This window comes from Trichomycterus rosablanca, chromosome 8, assembly GCF_030014385.1.
Source record: "Trichomycterus rosablanca isolate fTriRos1 chromosome 8, fTriRos1.hap1, whole genome shotgun sequence".
In the NCBI taxonomy this organism is placed as follows: Eukaryota; Metazoa; Chordata; class Actinopteri; order Siluriformes; family Trichomycteridae; genus Trichomycterus; species Trichomycterus rosablanca.
The window spans coordinates 8,661,027-8,680,063 of NC_085995.1; the positions used below are offsets into that span (position 1 = coordinate 8,661,027).

The 19,037-nt window shown below is 39.5% G+C and overlaps 2 protein-coding genes and 3 non-coding genes across 11 annotated transcripts in view; all 5 read right to left on the bottom strand.

The window, feature by feature from the left end:
• arhgef6 (Rac/Cdc42 guanine nucleotide exchange factor (GEF) 6) overlaps positions 1–4,871 on the bottom strand; it is a 59,925-nt gene extending 55,054 nt beyond the window's left edge. For all 3 annotated transcript variants that reach the window (XM_062999813.1, XM_062999812.1, XM_062999811.1), the window contains exon 1: positions 4,638–4,871. In XM_062999813.1, coding sequence (XP_062855883.1) covers positions 4,638–4,802 — 165 coding nt within the window. In that variant the 5' untranslated portion in view covers positions 4,803–4,871. The remainder of the gene's footprint in view (positions 1–4,637) is intronic.
• Positions 4,872–9,528: 4,657 nt separating this feature from the next.
• Positions 9,529–18,278, bottom strand: rbmx (RNA binding motif protein X-linked). 5 transcript variants are annotated; one of them, XM_063000472.1, is made up of 10 exons: positions 18,212–18,278; positions 14,304–14,416; positions 13,494–13,600; positions 13,177–13,312; positions 12,885–12,992; positions 12,708–12,804; positions 11,995–12,129; positions 11,809–11,906; positions 9,718–11,321; positions 9,529–9,638 (listed from the first exon to the last, which is right to left on the bottom strand). In XM_063000472.1, the coding sequence occupies exons 2-9, from the start codon at positions 14,410–14,412 to the stop codon at positions 11,029–11,031; spliced, it is 1,083 nt and encodes a 360-aa protein (XP_062856542.1). In that variant the 5' UTR covers positions 14,413–14,416; positions 18,212–18,278; the 3' UTR covers positions 9,529–9,638; positions 9,718–11,028. The 5 variants fall into 5 exon arrangements, with proteins under 5 accessions (XP_062856542.1, XP_062856541.1, XP_062856543.1 ...); XM_063000471.1 differs by lacking the exon at positions 18,212–18,278 and adding an exon at positions 16,346–16,428; XM_063000473.1 differs by lacking the exon at positions 18,212–18,278 and having other exon boundaries at positions 9,718–9,811; positions 14,304–14,795.
• LOC134319703 (small nucleolar RNA SNORD61) lies at positions 13,058–13,129 on the bottom strand. The gene has a single exon (XR_010013553.1). It is a non-coding gene; the product is annotated as a small nucleolar RNA SNORD61 (small nucleolar RNA).
• On the bottom strand, positions 13,393–13,465 carry LOC134319701 (small nucleolar RNA SNORD61). Its single transcript, XR_010013551.1, has one exon. It is a non-coding gene; the product is annotated as a small nucleolar RNA SNORD61 (small nucleolar RNA).
• LOC134319702 (small nucleolar RNA SNORD61) lies at positions 13,672–13,744 on the bottom strand. The gene has a single exon (XR_010013552.1). It is a non-coding gene; the product is annotated as a small nucleolar RNA SNORD61 (small nucleolar RNA).
• Positions 18,279–19,037: the final 759 nt, after the last annotated feature.

Here is a 19,037-nt window from a genome sequence, read left to right on the forward strand (position 1 = left end):
ATCCTTTCTCGTTTTAACGACATACTTTCTCGTTATAACGACATCCTTTTCTCGTTATAACGACATACTGACGGTATTTTTTTATCTGTGTGGCAGCAATACGCTTCCGTAAATATATATATATAAATATATAGCCTTTTTTACATCACCATAATCAATGCAGCACATTGTGAGTGTATGAAATTTTTTTTAGCTTGTTATAGTGCTCAATGCTACACTGACAGGAAAAGCTAAACATGCTAAACATTTTGTTGTTGTCCCTACATATATTAAAAGATGGATTATATCTCTATATGTTTTTTTAAATAATATAATAAAACATTCCCCCCCTACTAAATATTGTGTTAAATTTTCTAATTAATTACCTGTTTTAACATAAAAATGCACTTGTTTGTATAGTTTTTAATGTTTTTTCGAGTGAAAAATCTGCATCACTGATTTTTTAACTTTTTTGGCCAAAAAATTACTATTTTGTACAAATTTAAATTCACTATAATCAATGCAGCACATTGTGAGTGTATGGAAAAAATTATTACATATGTTTCAGTCAACTTTAGATACTGATAGCTAATGAATGATAGTCCAAGATTGTTTGTTTATTATTATTTGCTGTTTTTTTATTATAAATCATATAATAAGCATATTTGATTTAAAAGGTTAATCTATAAAATGTACATTTCTTTTAGAAGTATTTGGCACTAATAAAAAAAAAACATAAGCAAATTTGTGAAATTGACCATGTCATTTCTTATGTACACACTTTCACACTTCCTTGTGTCTTCTACTTTCTATTTAAGCACATGTTCCTAAAACTTTGGGTTGATTTAATTTACTCATCAGAAGCTTGTGTAAGGTAAGGAATTTGTAGCAGTTGTTCAGCCATTATAATAAATTTGTCAAAGACTTAACAATGCTGATTATATGATTTGGAATGAAGGGAACTATAGCCCTGAGGTTATAGTTATAAAACAGAGGGAACGATTACCATTTGTTTCACAAACACACACAACTGTGATAATGTAAATGAGAAAGCTATGAGGTAGGATCTTAGTAGTCAATGTAGGAAGATGGTGGATAGTGGATTCCTCCCAAAATGCCAGATTTTTGTGATGTAAAAAACCAAGATAAATCATTTTAGATTTATTTCCACTTTTAATGTGACCTATTCAATTGAAAACCAACTGAAATCATTTAGAGGGGAAAAACAAAAAACTAAGATGTCATATGTCTGGATTGTGGGGTAGGGTGGCAGAAACATCCAAGCCCAGCTGCATTTTGCAAAAACCTACATCGAGCCTGCCAAAAGCATGGGTGGAAAATATATTATGGTGTGATGACACCCAAGGTTGAACCTTTTAGCCATAATTCCAAAAGGTCTGTCTGGTGCAAAAACAACACTGTGCATCACCAAAAGAACACTAAATCAAACTGTGCTAACAAAGTATTAGTGTGCATATTTGTGCAACCACATTATTGAGACTTTAACCCCTTAAGTTTCAGGTTGTCACATGAAAGATGGAAACAGGTCTGAAATGATTCATCTTGGTCTCTTATTTACATCACAAAAACTTAACAGGGCATTGTAACAGGGATGACTTTGATACCCACTGTAAATGTCAGTGACCTCAATATGGTTAACTGGAATATCAATTTCAGTTGACAGCAGCAGAAAGTCGTTTCCCCACATCTGATTCTGAGCTGGGTTTTGATCAGCTTCAATTTAGAGAAGGATTGCCCTACTGAAACAGTTGTCATTGGGATTATAGCATATGTTTTGAGGAGCATAGTCAGATTAGGGAAATTTGTTGTATTTAAGGCACAGCTTTGGCGTTGCTTCATGGGTGAGCACATGATGAGTGAAATACCTTGAGGGCTTAGAGGGCACCCTGTCAGAGAGACTTTAGGGCACTGCATATTATTTTCTTCCGTGTTTTTTTCTCTTTATTGCAAGGGCATTCCATCATGTTTTCTCATTTAAAAGGGCATCCAAGAGGGCAACTTTTTTTTTTCATCATAAATAGCCCTGTAGGAAACCTTAACTTTATCCTATTGTGAGGGCACTACATCACATTTTCTTCACTGGAGGGTTCATCTCACGCATATAGGGACAACCTTTACAGCACTGCATTTTATACACTGGAGGGGCACCTCTTCATTAGAAGAGCACCTAATTGGGCACTTCATTATGTTTTCTCACCTGAAGAAGTACTATCTGCACTGCATCCCATTTTTTACTAAAAAGGGCACCCTTTGGTACACTGTCAAGTAGGGGCAGCATACAACACATTTTAAGACAAATTATTGAACTTTCTCACAACATAATAATTCATTGCTAAAAAGGCATCTGTATGAAACGTCAAGTTGATCCTATTGTGAGGGCACCACATCACATTTTCATCACACCCAATTATTTTTTCACGTGTGAAGGCCAGCCATTAGGACACTTCATCTACTCTCCGAGTCCGTCAGTGTTCATAGATATTCAGATCCAATGCAGAAATTTGGATTCAAGCCGTCTGTTCTTTCGAGTTGCAATGAACTTCCTTTTTTCTGCAGAGAAAATTCTAACTGGTCTAACTGGACATTGACAGGTTTTGCTTACTGAATGGGAGGGATGGCATTCCTGTCTCCCCTATCAGTCATGCAAGGCTTTGCAAGGTGTGTAAATGTTGGTATTGTCTGTTAATACACTACTTAGTACTATTATGTGACTTGAAAATGAAAAGAAATCACTTCTAGGTTGAGTCACTTATCTACCCGGTTAATTTGCTATCTCGGCTCCAACTTAGCTGGTATCCTAGGCCTACTTTTTTATTTGCATATGTGCTATCCTTTGCTAGAAGCATTCTATTGAATGCCATGTGCATGTATCAGATGACATGGCTAAATCTATTTAGGGACAGTGTGAACAATTTTGCCTAGGGTGCCTGATTGCCATGATCCAGCTCTGAGCACAAAGACATTAAAATAGGCTAGTTATCTGATCGCCTCTTGTTGTTTACATAAATACAATATTTTTAATTTAAAAACAGTAATGGCATAAAACAAAAATTAAACAACAGCTTTACTGTATGACAGAAGCATTATAGAAAGAGTACTGAGTACTGGATGAATCATGAAGATACAGGATTTTATTTATTAGGATTTTAACGTCATGTTTTACACACTTTGGTTACATTCATGACAGAAACAGTAGTTAATCGTTACACAAGATTAATCAGTTCAAGTCTTTTAATGTCAAACAAAGTCATGGACAAATCTGTATCTCCAATTCACCTCACTTGCACGTCTTTGGACTGTGGAAGGAAACCGGAGCTCCCGGAGGAAACCCACGCAGTCACGGGGGTCTTGTTGAATAAACACAAACAGCAAAATAAAGTATAACAAGGCAACGGGTAAACCTGAATCCAAATGTATGGAATTCTAATACTGGGGTGGTACGGCAAGAAGGTCCTGGGTTCGATTCTCAGATTGTGCGGTCTGAGTACTTTTTGTGTGGAATTGGTTTTATGTTGTCCCCTTGTCTGTGTGTGGGAATGGTTAATGGCTAATGGTTAAGGCACAGGACTAGTAATCCGAACGTTGCTGGTTCAAGCCCCACCACTGCTAGGTTGCTGCAGTTGGGCCCTTGAGCAAGGCCCTTAACCCTCAGTTGCTCAGACTGTGTACTGTAACTGTAATGTAAGTCGCTTTGGATAAAGGCGTCTGCTAAATGCTGAAAATGTAAATGTAAATGTGTGGGTTTCCTTCAGGAGCTCCAGTTTTTTTTCCCCACAGTCCAAAGACATGCGTATGAGTGTTTGTGTGTGTTTGGATTTGATGGATTGGCAACTTGTCTGGCGTGTTTCCTGTCTTTTGCCAAGTAAATCAGACCCAGCGCGACCCTGAATAAAATAAGGCGGTGGTAAAACAGACAACGAATGACAATGGTGGGTAACACTGTCCCCTCAAAGCAAGAAGGTCCTGGGTTTGATCCCCAGTTGGGCGTTCCGGGTCTCCATGGGTTTCCACCGGGAGCTCCGGTTTCCTCCCACAGTCCAAAGACATGCAAGTGAGGTGAATTGGAGATACAAAATTGTCCATGACTGTGTTTGACATTAACCTTGTGAACTGATGAATCTTGTCATGAATGTAACCAAAGTGTGTAAAACATGATGTTAAAATCCTAATAAATAAATAATAAAACAGACAATGAATGAATGAATGAATGAATGAACACACTAACTGCTTGAATGCCAATAATACAAAGGACGTTTACTTTGCTTTGGAACGTGAGCTGGGCAGGACGTAGCGTTTGTTACAGAATGCGGAACACTTGCTCCTGAGGCAGGAAGTCTGAGTTTACACAGCAGTTCACTTAAGCATTTTTTGATCCTTAGATAAATGATATTATCCAGATAAGACGCATATAGCCTAGTTTGAATGTTTATTGCGTCCATGTTATCATAGTAAGCAGGATCTATCCAGGCGATGTAGGCGACTGAGTATGTATGTGGAAAGCGGTTAGTGCAGCATAGCTAAAGCATCACTCCCGCTACATTGTTACCTTATTAGGAGTTGTGAGCGCTGTTTACAATCCTAACCGAAACACCGCTTCTCTACCAGCTCTGTCATGTTTTCATCCATTATCTACTCACCTTTCCGATAGATCCCGGTACCAGGCGCTCCATAAGCTTGCACAGGACGACCCCATCTCTCAGAGCGGTTTTCAGAAAAGCCTCGGGGTCGGAGATGTTCTTTTTGGGGGAATTAAGCACTCCCAAGGAGATGAGCCAGGTGACGGTCTGCTCCTGCGGGTTCATGGCTGATCTGGCGGCGCTGCTGCAGCACACAGGCCGCTGCGCAGTGCTGCTTATTCTGCTGCTATAGTGCTGCTGCTACGGCTGCTATCGCTGCTGCCCACATCCGCAACACTTCTTCTGCTTTGCGGAACAGCAGTGAACCTACAGCAGTGGCTTGGCCTGACTCACTATGAGGATGTTGTACCATCCCTCTTTCATATTCAATTGCCATTGATTTACTCTGAGCTGAGAGTATATTACAATCCCATAAATCCCTGTACATAACGTGCTGCTGCTTATCCTTCTGATAAATGATTTCCACTTCTCAAGTACTGTAAAATCATTGAAAACAATAACCAGAATGTTACCATCAAAAAACATAAAATCTGTGTGCTACTCTTTATGCAGTTCAAATACTTAATGACCATAACGACCACATGGCAAATTAACCATTTGAGACTATTCCTCCCTACAGAATCTCCCCATTACTTTTAGATCCTGAAGTCATCCCAAAGTTTTTTCTTTTGGGAAGGTTGGGCATGGGTTAAATCAGGGACTGGGATTGCCATGGCAGAACTTGAACTCAGTGGATTTTGAGCTGTGGTTTGGATCATTGTCCTGCTGGTAGATTTAACTACAGCCCAGGTTAAGCAACCTGGTTGAGGTTTTGACTAAATATCTGTTAGCACTCGATTTAGACCACAATACCATGTCTGTACAAGGAAAGAAAAACAGCCCTACAGCATCACAGATTTACAACCATGGTTCACATTAAAGATGCGGTACTTCTGCATGGCGGTCTTTGCATCTCAACCAAACCAGCCTTTGCTTCGTTCTTGTATGTTACCATATGACAATTGAATGCAATCCCAATGAAAGTTCGAAAAACAGCTGGCCAGCTGCTGGAGCTTGAATTTGTTGGTCCTCGAGTGCCAAGTGAATTTTGGTGATACTACAAAAAAAATATCTAACTAATGTCTATCTTTCTAATAAAGATCAGTTATTAAAAAAAAGTTATGCTTGTGAATAACTTTATACATATAAACCAAAACATGAAGTCATGATCAATCATTCAAGTGTTTGTAATCACTTGGGTGAAACTAAGCCCATAAAAACACAAATTAGAATATACTAATATACAGTGCCTTGCAAAAGTATTCAGCCCCCTTGAACTTTTCAACCTTTTGCCACATTTCAGGCTTCAAACATAACGATATGAAATTGTAATTTTTTGTGAAGAATCAACAACAAGTGGGACACAATCGTGAAGTGGAACGAAATTTATTGGATATTTTAAACTTTTTTTAGAAATAAAAAACTGAAAAGTGGGGCGTGCAATATTATTCAGCCCCCTTGCGTTAATACTTTGTAGCGCCACCTTTTGCTGCGATTACAGCTGCAAGTCGCTTGGGGTATGTCTCTATCAGTTTTGCACATCGAGAGACAGAAATTTTTGCCCATTCTTCCTTGCAAAACAGCTCGAGCTCAGTGAGGTTGGATGGAGAGCGTTTGTGAACAGCAGTTTTCAGCTCTTTCCACAGATTCTCGATGGGATTCAGGTCTGGACTTTGACTTGGCCATTCTAACACCTGGATACGTTTATTTGTGAACCATTCCATTGTAGATTTTGCTTTATGTTTTGGATCATTGTCTTGTTGGAAGATAAATCTCCGTCCCAGTCTCAGGTCTTTTGCAGACTGCAACAGGTTTTCTTCCAGAATGGTCCTGTATTTGGCTCCATCCATCTTTCCATCAATTTTAACCATCTTCCCTGTCCCTGCTGAAGAAAAGCAGGCCCAAACCATGATGCTGCCACCACCATGTTTGACAGTGGGGATGGTGTGTTCAGGGTGATGAGCTGTGTTGCTTTTACGCCAAACATAACGTTTTGCATTGTGGCCAAAAAGTTCGATTTTGGTTTCATCTGACCAGAGCACCTTCTTCCACATGTTTGGTGTGTCTCCCAGGTGACTTTTTATAGATATCTTTGAGAAATGGCTTTCTTCTTGCCACTCTTCCATAAAGGCCAGATTTGTGCAGTGTACGACTGATTGTGTCCTATGGACAGAGTCTCCCACCTCAGCTGTAGATCTCTGCAGTTCATTCAGAGTGATCATGGGCCTCTTGGCTGCATCTCTGATCAGTCTTCTCCTTGTTTGAGCTGAAAGTTTAGAGGGACGGCCGGGTCTTGGTAGATTTGCAGTGGTCTGATACTCCTTCCATTTCAATATGATCGCTTGCACAGTGCTCCTTGAGATGTTTAAAGCTTGGGAAATCTTTTTGTATCCAAATCCGGCTTTAAACTTCTCCACAACAGTATCTCGGACCTGCCTGGTGTGTTCCTTGGTCTTCATGATGCTCTCTGCGCTTTAAACAGAACTCTGAGACTGTCACAGAGCAGGTGCATTTATACGGAGACTTCATTACACACAGGTGGATTCTATTTATCACCATCAGTCATTTAGGTCAACATTGGATCATTCAGAGATCCTCACTGAACTTCTGGAGTAAGTTTGCTGCACTGAAAGTAAAGGGGCTGAATAATATTGCACGCCCCACTTTTTAGTTTTTTATTTCTAAAAAAAGTTTAAAATATCCAATAAATTTCGTTCTACTTCACGATTGTGTCCCACTTGTTGTTGATTCTTCACAAAAAATTACAATTTCATATCGTTATGTTTGAAGCCTGAAATGTGGCAAAAGTTTGAAAAGTTCAAGGGGACTGAATACTTTTGCAAGGCACTGTACTACTACCCCCTACACGTTTAAATGTTTTTTTTTTTTTATTACAGACATTCATCAGTAGGATCAAACTAATATTATTAACTTTTAAATAACCTCATGACAGTCTTGAAATTTTAATTGCTTTCCTTTTTTCTTTAACTACATGAACGAAACCCTTCTTTGTCCCACAACACTAAGTACAGTGGGGTCAAAAAGTATTTAGTCAGCCACTGATTGTGCAGGTTCTCCTACTTAGAAAGATGAGAGAGGTCTGTCATTTTCATCATAGGTACACTTCAACTATGAGAGACAAAATGAGAAAAAAAAAAATCCAGGAAATCACATTGTAGGATTTTTAAAGAATTTATTTGTAAATTATGGTGGAAGATAAGTATTTGGTCAATAACAAACAAGCAAGATTTCTGGCTCTTACAGACCTGTAACTTCTTCTTTAAGAAGCTCTTCTGTCCTCCACTCGTTACCTGTATTAATGGCACCGGTTTGACCTCATTATCTGTATAAAAGACACCTGTCCACAGCCTCAAACAGTCAGAATTCAAACTCAACCATGGCCAAGACCAAAGAGCTGTCGATGGACACCAGGAAGAAAATTGTAGACCTGCACCAGGCTGGGAAGAGTGAATCTACAATAGGCAAGCAGGTTGGTGTGAATAAATCAACTGTGGGAGCAATTGTAAGAAAATGGAAGACATACAAGACCATTGATAATCTCCCTTGGGGTCAAGATCTCATCCCGTGGGGTCAAAATGATCATGAGAACGGTGAGCAAAAATCCCAGAACTACACAGAGGGACCTGATGAATGACCTGCAGAGAGCTGGGACCAAAGTAACAAAGGCTACCATCAGTAACACACTACGCCGAGAGGGACTCAAATCCTGCAGTGCCAGGCGTGTCCCCCTGCTTAAGCCAGTACATGTCCAGGCCCATCTGAAGTTTGCCAGAGAGCATATGGATGATCCAGAAGAGGATTAGGAGAATATCATGTGGTCAGATGAAACCAAAATGGAACTTTTTGGTAAAAAAACTCAACTCGTCATGTTTGGAGGAAGAAGAACCCAGGAACACCATACCTACTGTGAAGCATGGGGGTGGAAACATCATGCTTTGGGGCTGTTTTTCTGCAAAGGGGACAGGACGACTGATCCGTGTTAAGGGAAGAATGAACGGGGCCATGTATCGTGAGATTTTAAGCCAAAACCTCCTTCCATCAGTGAGAGCATTGAAGATGGAACGTGGCTGGGTCTTCCAGCATGACAATGATCCCAAACACACCGCTCGGCCAACGAAGGAGTGGCTCCGTAAAAAGCATTTCAAGGTCCTGGAGTGGCCTAGCCAGTCTCCAGACCTCAACCCCATAGAAAATTTGTGGAGTCTGTGTTGCCCAGCGACAGCCCCAAAACATCACTGCTCTAGAGGAGATCTGCATGGAGAAATGGGCCAAAATACCAGCTAGTGTGTGCAGACCTGGTGAAGACTTACAGGAAACGTTTGACCTCTGTCATTGCCAACAAAGGTCATGTTACAAAGTATCGAGTTGAACTTTTGTTATTGACCAAATACTTATTTTCCACCATAATTTACAAATAAATTCTTTACAAATCCTACAATGTGATTTCCTGGATTTATTTTCTCATTTTGTCTCTCATAGTTGAAGTGTACCTATGATGAAAATTACAGACCTCTCTCATCTTTCTAAGTAGGAAAACCTGCACAATCAGTGGCTGACTAAATACTTTTTGTCCCCACTGTATGCTCTTAAAAGCTGGTAGTCAAACAGCTTTTATCTTTAACTAAACCCTTGATTAATGGCACCAGAAGAGTGGATTGTGCATCAATTTGGTAGAAACATACATTAACCCTCACTCACAAGTAATAGCCCAAATCTTTGCAAGTTTGAAGGGGTGTAATAAAACCCATTAGTACACGAGTAAAACCCAAGCAAAGAATGGGGAACACAAAGCTAAAATGTCAGACAGAACTAAACATGAATGCACAACAAGTAGTTTTAAAAACCAAATGTTTATTTGGATATGCAATCTAAATGCATTCATACGCAGACCAGACTCCCTCTGAAGGACCTCCTTTGACCAATGTCACGTTCAATCTGGACCTGGGGCAAAATAAAAGAGAAATCAAAAGATGCACAATAAACCAGTAATGTACATTAATGTCTGTAGAACTGAAAATACCTGCTGCAATCAAAGCAGTCCAGACAGCACATAAACAAGTGCTCACTGGCAGTAAAAAAGTGGTGCAGTATTAATAGTTCAGGTTATGATCATCCTGCAAATAGGAAAAAACAACAATTACTGCACTGTTACGGTCAGAAACAAGTGTATGTAAAAATATTTATGAAAGTTAAAATATTCAGTCCTGTGTCTGGCTTCCAGTCCCCCCCCCTTAAGGTTTGAATTACTGAACATTGCATTTTTCCAGTGGTCTCCTTGGTTTCAACAGGTATGCTTGTCAGAAGTTTTGGCTTTGATAAACTTGGGGTAAATTTTCTAAAATAAATGAGCCAGTATTATCTTGCACTGAAAATCTAAAGAAGTAAAATAAATTGCTGAAGTGGTCCACTGGTGGAGGGCTTCGTTTTAATATCCTTAAAAACCATGTCACTGAATGTGGTGGTAAAGTTGGGAAAATCCTTTTCATTAAGTCTTCCTTGTCATTCATTCCTGAGAATACTGGACATTAAAATGACGAATCCATTGGTAGTTAAAATTTTGCTTGATCTTTTGCTTGAAAAAGGATTTTTTTTTTTTTTTGTCAAGTTGATAAATGAAGAAATAAATACAATGTTGGGTTGCAGATGATGTTTTAACTAACCTGTATTTGAGACTGCCACTCACACAATGAGTCAAGTTCACTTAAACCAGAGACAAAAGGGTTCGCTTTGCTTACCAGCTGTTGACACGTTTTATCAGGTGTTGGATTGTTTCTTGCGTTTTGGATGTCTTTGGATTGGTCGTTGCAAGCCATCAAAGTTTAGGCTTTATGGCGTGGGATCCTTTTGCACTGAGGAAAGCTATACTGAGAGAGTTTGGCAAAGACATTGGCCCCGTTCAACAGACTGAACATTAACATGTATACGTTCCACACTACATTGGATCAATTTTAGCTTTCTCTCACCATAAAAGATAGAGGCTGTGAGCTGGCACATTGATTTTTTTTTTCCTTGGTCCACTTCGAACAGTAGTTGGCCACGAGCACTTTTGTTAAAATTTTTATTGGTAAATAAGCACAATACTCTTGAGCGTTGCAGGTTTAACATAACGTTACAGTGAGGAACACTTTACTCAAATCAGCAGCAGGACCATTAAACGAGAGCCAAGCAGGATTATATAAAAAAAAATCTAACACTTTAAGGAAAAAAACAAATCCACAAGGTTGAGTACAGCTTGAAAACGAAACTCAAATGTCCATCTAGAAGTTAAAATATTTCAACTCTCCGTTTTCTCTGTATGTGCACAATGCGAGTCATTTCGGCAGAGTCAGTTTCAGTATCGATTCCGGTTCATTCCTCTATCACCTCGACTGGCTCCACGGCCCCGAGGCGCACCTCGGCTTGAGCTGCTGTAATGGCGTGGGGGGTAGCCTCTCTCTAGGTCTTGTCTGGCTGGGCGCTCTGTACGGCTAGCAGAGTATGACTCGCTCCGACCGCTGCTGTAACCGTCACGACTGCCATATCCATCTCTGGAACTGCTGCCATAATCATCATAGCGACTGCCTCCGCCACTCCCACCATAGGACTGAGGGGGACCCCTTGAGGGTGGGCCACTGCGTGAACTACCTGCAGGGTCAACGGGTCATGTAATTGGCAAAATTCACAGAAATTTTTGTGCATGTCAAGTGCCCACTTTCTTACATAAACTTCCCACTGTTGGCACATTGGACTTATGGGTCAGGGCCATTATGTGCTCAGAATGTGACACTTTAGGATTGAATTGGGATGCACTGATAATCCAGGGTTCCAAATTACTAATATTGGTCCAACTAGTTTCCATAGAAATTGAGCATTTGAGCAGATTGTAGGCTTGTCCTAGTTTTTCTTGACTGATTTAGACAGGACTAGTGGAAAGGCTTACCGGAAGAGGAATAAGCCCATGAAGGATTCCTTGTTAATTAGGATTTTCAATGCTGAAAGTCGAGTTGAAAAGAAGCTTTGAATTTTCTCTTTGCTACATTTATTGACATGGGGTGGCCTTGTTCCAGAAGCTTGAATTGCAGCTGGGGAAGAAATCCTAAACCCTTTTCTAAAACACAAGTTTAGATCTTACCATAATCATCATAAGAGTCTCCATAGGAAACTCTACTTGGTCGCTCCATATAGCCCCTAGGTTCCCGACCTCCACCATAACTATCACGATCACGATCACTATGACCAAAAAGAAAAAAATAGATAAAATAAGTAAAGTGTTGTTGAGGATATTAGAATCAATAAGAGGAAAAGAAACAATCCATACCTGTAGCTTCTAGACATGGAGCCATAGTCATCTCTGGAACTGGATTGAGATGAATAGTCACGGTATGAATAATCACGTGATGAAGGACCATAGTCCCTGCTGTCTCGTGAGCTCATGTAGTCTCGACTGGAATAGCTGTAAAACATGGATACAAAAACACATGAAATTAAGCAGTATTATTAGGTGGAATACCTCAGCTACACTCTTGGGGTGAATTGGGGAAAAATCTAAAGACACAGGAACATAGGCTGATCACAAAAATAAGACATCCCTGCTAAAACCTTGACTGTAAAGTGAAGTCATACACTGACCCTCTTACTTGACTAAAAAAAGAGGCATTAAAGATAGCCCATATCAAACAATTTCTAGGTCATTGGCTGAATGACATGGAACCAGAAATGAGTGTTTTGGGGTTTCCTGTTTAATGAGAGGCCAACATGTACACAGTAGCATAGCTTAAAATTAACAAGCACTATTGACTTAGAGAGGATGTTTTGACCACCTTCATTTTGACTGCTGCCGTTAGGGGTCACAACAGCAGACCACTCGGCTGCATATTTAATTTGGCACAGGCTTTACAGCACCCAGATATAGGACCGGCACTAGGGACAAGTAATGCATCACCCCCAATGGCTAGGTTCCTGTACCACGATGCACCTGCAGAATTTCTAACAATGTATTTAAAAGAAGAAGCTACAATAAACATGAATTACCTGTCATCACGTGGTGATGGATAGTCATTCCTCCTTGACATAAATGAGTCTCTGCGATGAGAAGGACCATAAGAATCCCGTTCTCTAGACACTGGGGCTGAAACAGATTAAAGAAATCAGTGAGAGACAGTTCGAGTGCCACCTCCCCAACAGGAACTTAACATTAAATCTCCTTACATCTGCCCATTGATGAGGGTGCAAATCTCTTTGGTGAAGGTCCTCCATTATACATCGGTGGCCCCCTTTTATGAGGTGGTCCTCTAGGTGACCCTTTAAAATAAGGTTCTACAATCTATGTTATCACAGTAATCTTTGGACAGACAGACCCAAAAAAAAAAAGTACACAGTGCAGGCTCAGAACTTCTTAGAGATAAACGAAACAATCAGCTCAAACAGATCAGCTAATAGGATTGCATCATGGCCCACATGCTAATAAAAATGTAAAACACTGAAATCTTAGGTTTAGTACCTCTGCTCGGTGGGCCGCGCATTCCCCGAGGCCCTCGAGAAGACCCATGTCCACGTGAATACGAGCCACGGCGACCGAAGGTCTCAAACTGAGGTTTTGTTGCCTGCTCTACTTTGATGGGTTTCCCATCCAGGGGCTGGGACAAACGAGAAACGAATGAATTTGAAAAATCGTTATCAAAAGGTAAACATACAATTACACAGACTGTACACAAGTAAGCTCAGAACTTCTTAGAGGACATGTGGACTAAATCAATTCAAATTGATCATTGCCACGAAGTCATCACAGCTTACAACCATAATTAAATGCATCCTTACCTTTCCATTCAATTCTCTTGCAGCATCTTTAGCATTACCAGGATTTTCATAGGTCACAAAAGCAAACCCACGTGACTTATTCGTTTCACGATCTTTCATCAACAGGACTTTTGAGAAGAAAAAAAATTGTTAGGACAGCCTCTTAGTCAAACCTCAGTAATAGCAACTGCATTTACGCAAGCTCAGAACTTCTTAGAGGTATAACTGATTTATTTTCAGCTTAAATCAATGAAAATCAGAGTCATCATAGCTTGCACATTTCTTGCTTACATTACTCAATCACAATTTTGTACAATTTATCCATTTTACCAACAGATATTTCCTACTTTATTTAAATTGAAAATAGTACACAAAGTGTACACAAACTATTACACCCTCATTCAAAATATCTGTGCTAAGTTTTAAGGAGACTGGAAAATTATCTGGGGTGCAACTAAACACATTCCTGTTACCCTATTATTGATCTGGATCATTTACTAGGATTTAGTGTTGGATGAGCCAACAAGATTTACCATGTGCTCAGGTGGTTCAGCAGTAAATTACACTAATCCACTATATCTGGGATCTCGTGTTTGAATCCCCAGTGATGACTACATACTGGGAAACCTGATTCATTGGAACCCTGACCACGATAAAGTGGTTGTAAAAGATGAAAAGAAAATTAACCAAAAAAAAAAAAGAAGACTTGACATAAAGGGAGCATTGGGGTAACTTGCACTTTATACAGAATCAGATTCATATATAGTTTACTCATTCACAGCTTCGGGTCACGATGTAAAGCAGTAGTGTTCCAGTACAAGTGAAAATTACCTTCAGATAGTCTGCCGAATTTGCCGAAATAGCTTTCAAGGGCCTTCTCAGACGTTTCTGTGTTCAATCCTCCAATAAAAAGCTTTCCCGGTTTGTCCGCCTCTGCCATGTTTCTGTTTGTATACAATGAAACAAATAAAAACGGGTTCATGTTAGAGGCTGCATGTAGCTGTAATAGTGGTATGTAGAAGTGCATATATCAGCATTTCAATGCCTGGACTAAGATTTACAAGGCAACCTAAAAAATAAAAGCCAATAACTGTTGGACAATTCTCTAACTCTGGGATTCAAACATTTTTGTCAGCGAAACCATCTTAACTAAAGTTTTGCCCTGAGCACCGCTTTACATAATAATGCTAACGTTAAATAAATAAAAAAATACTAGGAATGTCGATGATTTATTTCAACAGCTGATGCATGATAAGATGCAGCTGTAGTCTGTACAGTTTGATAATATTGATTTGAAACACACCCGAAACCACCCTGTGTATGCACGTGTCAGCTCTGTGCACATCTGCATTTGGAGTTTGTGGTGAAGATGTTTTGCATAAGCGTGAGACATGTTAAACTCTGCACATGTGGATCTGTGTAACTTTTTTTAATACAATGACGTGGATATTTTGCATTATCTTTTTGAAGAAATGTAACACTAATCTTATAATAATTACAGTAATGTCACTGATTCCTACTTTATGAGTTTCATGTTAATGCTTTAACAAACGGTTCACTACCAACTCTGAGTAAAATGACTCAGCAGCCAATGTACAGGGTGGGCCATTTATATGGATACACCTAAATAAAATGGGAATGGTTGGTGATATTAACTTCCTGTTTGTGGCACATTAGTATATGGGAGGGGGAAAACTTCAAGATGGGTGGTGAACATGGCAGCCATTTTGAAGTCGGCCATTTTGAATCCAACTTTAGTTTTTTTCAATGGGAAGAGGGTCATGTGACACATCAAACTTATTGAGAATTTCCCAAGAAAAACAATGGTGTGCTTGGTTTTAACGTAACTTTATTCTTTCTTTTATTTACAAGTTTCTGACCACTTATAAAATGTGTTCAAAGTGCTGCCCATTGTGTTGGATTGTCAATGCAACCCTCTTCTCCCACTCTTCACACACTGATAGCAACACCGCAGAAGAAATGCTAGCACAGGCTTCCAGTATCCGTAGTTTCAGGTGCTGCACATCTCGTATCTTCACAGCATAGACAATTGCCTTCAGATGACCCCAAAGATAAAAGCCTAAGGGGGTCAGATCGGGAGACCTTGGGGGCCATTCAACTGGCCCACGACGACCAATCCACTTTCCAGGAAACTGTTCATCTAGGAATGCTCGGACCTGACACCCATACTGTGGTGGTGCACCATCTTGCTGGAAAAACTCAGGGAACGTGCCAGCTTCAGTGCATAAAGAGGGAAACACATCATCATGTAGCAATTTCAAATATCCAGAGGCCTTGAGGTTTCCATTGATGAAGAATGGCCCCACCAACTTTGTACCCCATATACCACACCAAACCTTCAATTTTTGTGTTCCAACAGTCTTGGAGGGATCTATCCAATGTGGGTTAGTGTCAGACCAATAGCGGTGGTTTTGTTTGTTAACTTCACCATTCACATAAAAGTTTGCCTCATCACTGAACAAAATGTTCTGTGTAAACTGAGGGTCCTGTTCCAATTTTTGTTTTGCCCATTCTGCAAATTCAGTGCGCCGATCTGGGTCATCCTCGTTGAGATGCTGCAGCAGCTGGAGTTTGTAAGGGTGCCATTTGTGAGTAGCTAATATCCGCCGAAGGGATGTTCGACTGATGCCACTCTCCAGTGACATGCGGCGAGTGCTACAATGTGGGCTCTTGCTGAATGAAGCTAGGACAGCCACTGATGTTTCTTCATTAGTGACAGTTTTCATGCGTCCACATTTTGGCAAATCCAACACTGAACCAGTTTCACGAAACTTGGCAAGCAGTTTGCTAACTGTAGCATGGGAGATGGGTGGTCTCGTAGGGTGTCTTGCATTGAAATCTGCTGCAATTACCCGGGTACTGCGCTCACCAGACATCAACACAATTTCCATCCGCTCCTCACGTGTTAACCTCTGTGACATGTCAATGGCTGTAAACAAAGAGACGCTAGTAAATAACTCATAAAATAATAAAGTTACGTTAAAACCAAGCACACCATTGTTTTTCTTGTGAAATTCTCAATAAGTTTGATGTGTCACATGACCCTCTTCCCATTGAAAAAACTAAAGTTGGATCCAAAATGGCCACAATGGTCACCAGCCATCTTGAAAAGTTTTCCCCCTCCCATATACTAATGTGCCACAAACAGGAAGTTAATATCACCAACCATTCCCATTTTATTTAGGTGTAACCATATAAATGGCCCACCCTGTACATTTTATACATGGTCTTTGTTCATCTTACTGCTCTACATTAAAAAAAAAAAAAAAGTTCAGTAAAGCATGTAACCAGATGATATGCAACTCTAAGCTGAATAACTGTTGATGAATGAGTTGGTTTATCAGTAAAGGAATTTGGCAATCTATGCATCCCTAGTGATAACATCCCAGCATGTTTATCTTATTATATTAATAAGATAGCAAGCAGAATTTATTTAAGACCTTTAAATTCAAACCAATGTAAATAAACCCATTGCTGGGGATGCTGCTGTGGAGCTTTGTTGCAGTTGATTGTTAGTTATTTCTTTCCACCATTTTTTTTGGTTAAAAATTATGCTTTATCTACTAGTTATCTATTTTACCCACTGTATACGTTATGCCACCTCATGCCATTGGTGATATCACATTGTCAGAATAGTTTTACATTATATTTTTAGCACGACAAAGATATTACTCTTGCAATGCAACCACGAACATATAGATTTTTACTAACTACTATTAGAGGAAACCCTGCTCTAAAGCAGTGATCAATTACATTTCATTTAAATTCCCCCTTGAGTGCCAAATGACTGCTTTACTACTGACTGGCAATACATGATCATGGGTACAGAACAAGATTTTGTTGTAATGACTCGCACATGTCAAGGTAAATGTTTATTGAGCTTCATTTTAGAAACAAACTTGATAATTAACTGTACGGAACACTGTGCAAAAGCTCCTAACCTAAAATCTACCAAAGGTGGTACTGGCCTGAAAAGTGGCACCACGCTCCGTGCACGTTGTGCTCCATACAGGTAACACCGTCGTGTTTTATATTAGTTTAAAATCGTTCATATATGACTTACATTAATAAACCAAATATGCTACCCTATTTAAAAAACATATAAAAAATAAACATTGTACAGCTATTCAAACCAGGTCAGTAAAGGGCAACCGTATGGAACATGCTTTGTACGAAACACTGCATGGACATGAACCATATTAATATAAACGGATATAACAAAGCAAAAACAAATTTGGGGCAAACTATTAAAAATAAGCTTTGTAATGTAAATCATGAATGCGCGAATTCGTTTTTAACTAATCACAATGCCTTATTTCATTTAGTCAAAATGGGTCACAAAATGGCGGATTGGGACCTCCACAGGCCTCACTAACAGGCACGTCAAACACAATAATTTCAAATAATAGTCTAGCTGCGTATGTAGAACATTTTAAATGCTTTAGAACTCTTCAAAATGTATTTTATATTTTCATAAATGCTACCTGTATGCTAACTGTCTTTTATATGATAACGAAACCTCGACTGAGCTAACAGGCTAACAGTCCAAGCATGGCTGCCCAGCCATTACGATAAAGCTAACGGAATTCCCAACGGAAACTGAACGAGTTATTAACCACGTTTCTGCATCGCCACCCAAGTTTAAAAACGTTACATTAAAATCTAATTTAATAATTAGCATGCTTGTTTTTTGTTATGCTAAATAAAAACACACTCACCTGAATATGTCTGAAGCTCAACAGCGTTAACAGAGGCGCTCTCCCACTGCTTTTATTCACTTTATGTCCCGCCCACTAGGGATGTGTCGTTTATAAATGATTCGGTTCTTTGAATCGATTCTTTTCAATGAACAATGGAAATGGAAAGTTTTAACCCTTCCAGTTTTAACCCTCCTATTACCTTCAAATTTACTAACACCTTTTTTCCTTGGGGTTAATTTGACCCCAGCAATTTAAACCTCCAGAAAATGATTATAATTAAAATTGTTACCCAAGTTTATGTCACATACTTTATGTTTGTATATTGACCACTTAAATAGCCTTAAAAAAAAAAAACTCCCCCACCCCCCTTATACATCCAGAATACCTGTTGTACGACTATGGAGAAATATGCAGATCACCATAAAATCTCATTGATTGACCTAAAATTGGAATTTGAAATCTATTTGGTGTTTTAATGGCTTATAATTTGTAAGTACATATTTTTGTTATCTATAACATTTGGAATTAAAAACAATTTCTTTTATTAAGAATAGTAACATGTATTATGTTTGGGGTCAATTTGGGGGCCTGGATTGTAAAGAAAGGGTAATCGCTGAACCCACTTGTCCCATACATCCCATATTGCTGCAAGTTTGTCACACTCTTGTCGGCCCTGCCTTGTTTCTCTGTCATCAAAGCGTATGACAAGGGAGAAAACATGGAATGTGTTTATAGACATGGTGGCTGGAAATATTGCCCTTCCAGTGTCAGCAGCCCAAAGGCTTGCTGTTGCTTCGTCTTTTGACTTGTACACTCCTGCCAAAATGAGCAACCCAATGTAGGC

Bases quoted from the DNA above. Each gene is read 5' to 3' on its own strand.
- rbmx (XM_063000469.1), bottom strand. From the start codon at position 14,499: ATGCACTTCTACATACCACTATTACAGCTACATGCAGCCTCTAACATG. The intron at 13,313-13,493 runs GTAAGGATGCAT...CGTTTGTCCCAG, and splicing joins CAAGAGAATTGAATGGAAAG to CCCCTGGATGGGAAACCCAT. The intron at 12,805-12,884 runs GTAAGGAGATTT...AATCTGTTTCAG, and splicing joins ACCCTCATCAATGGGCAGAT to CCCCAGTGTCTAGAGAACGG.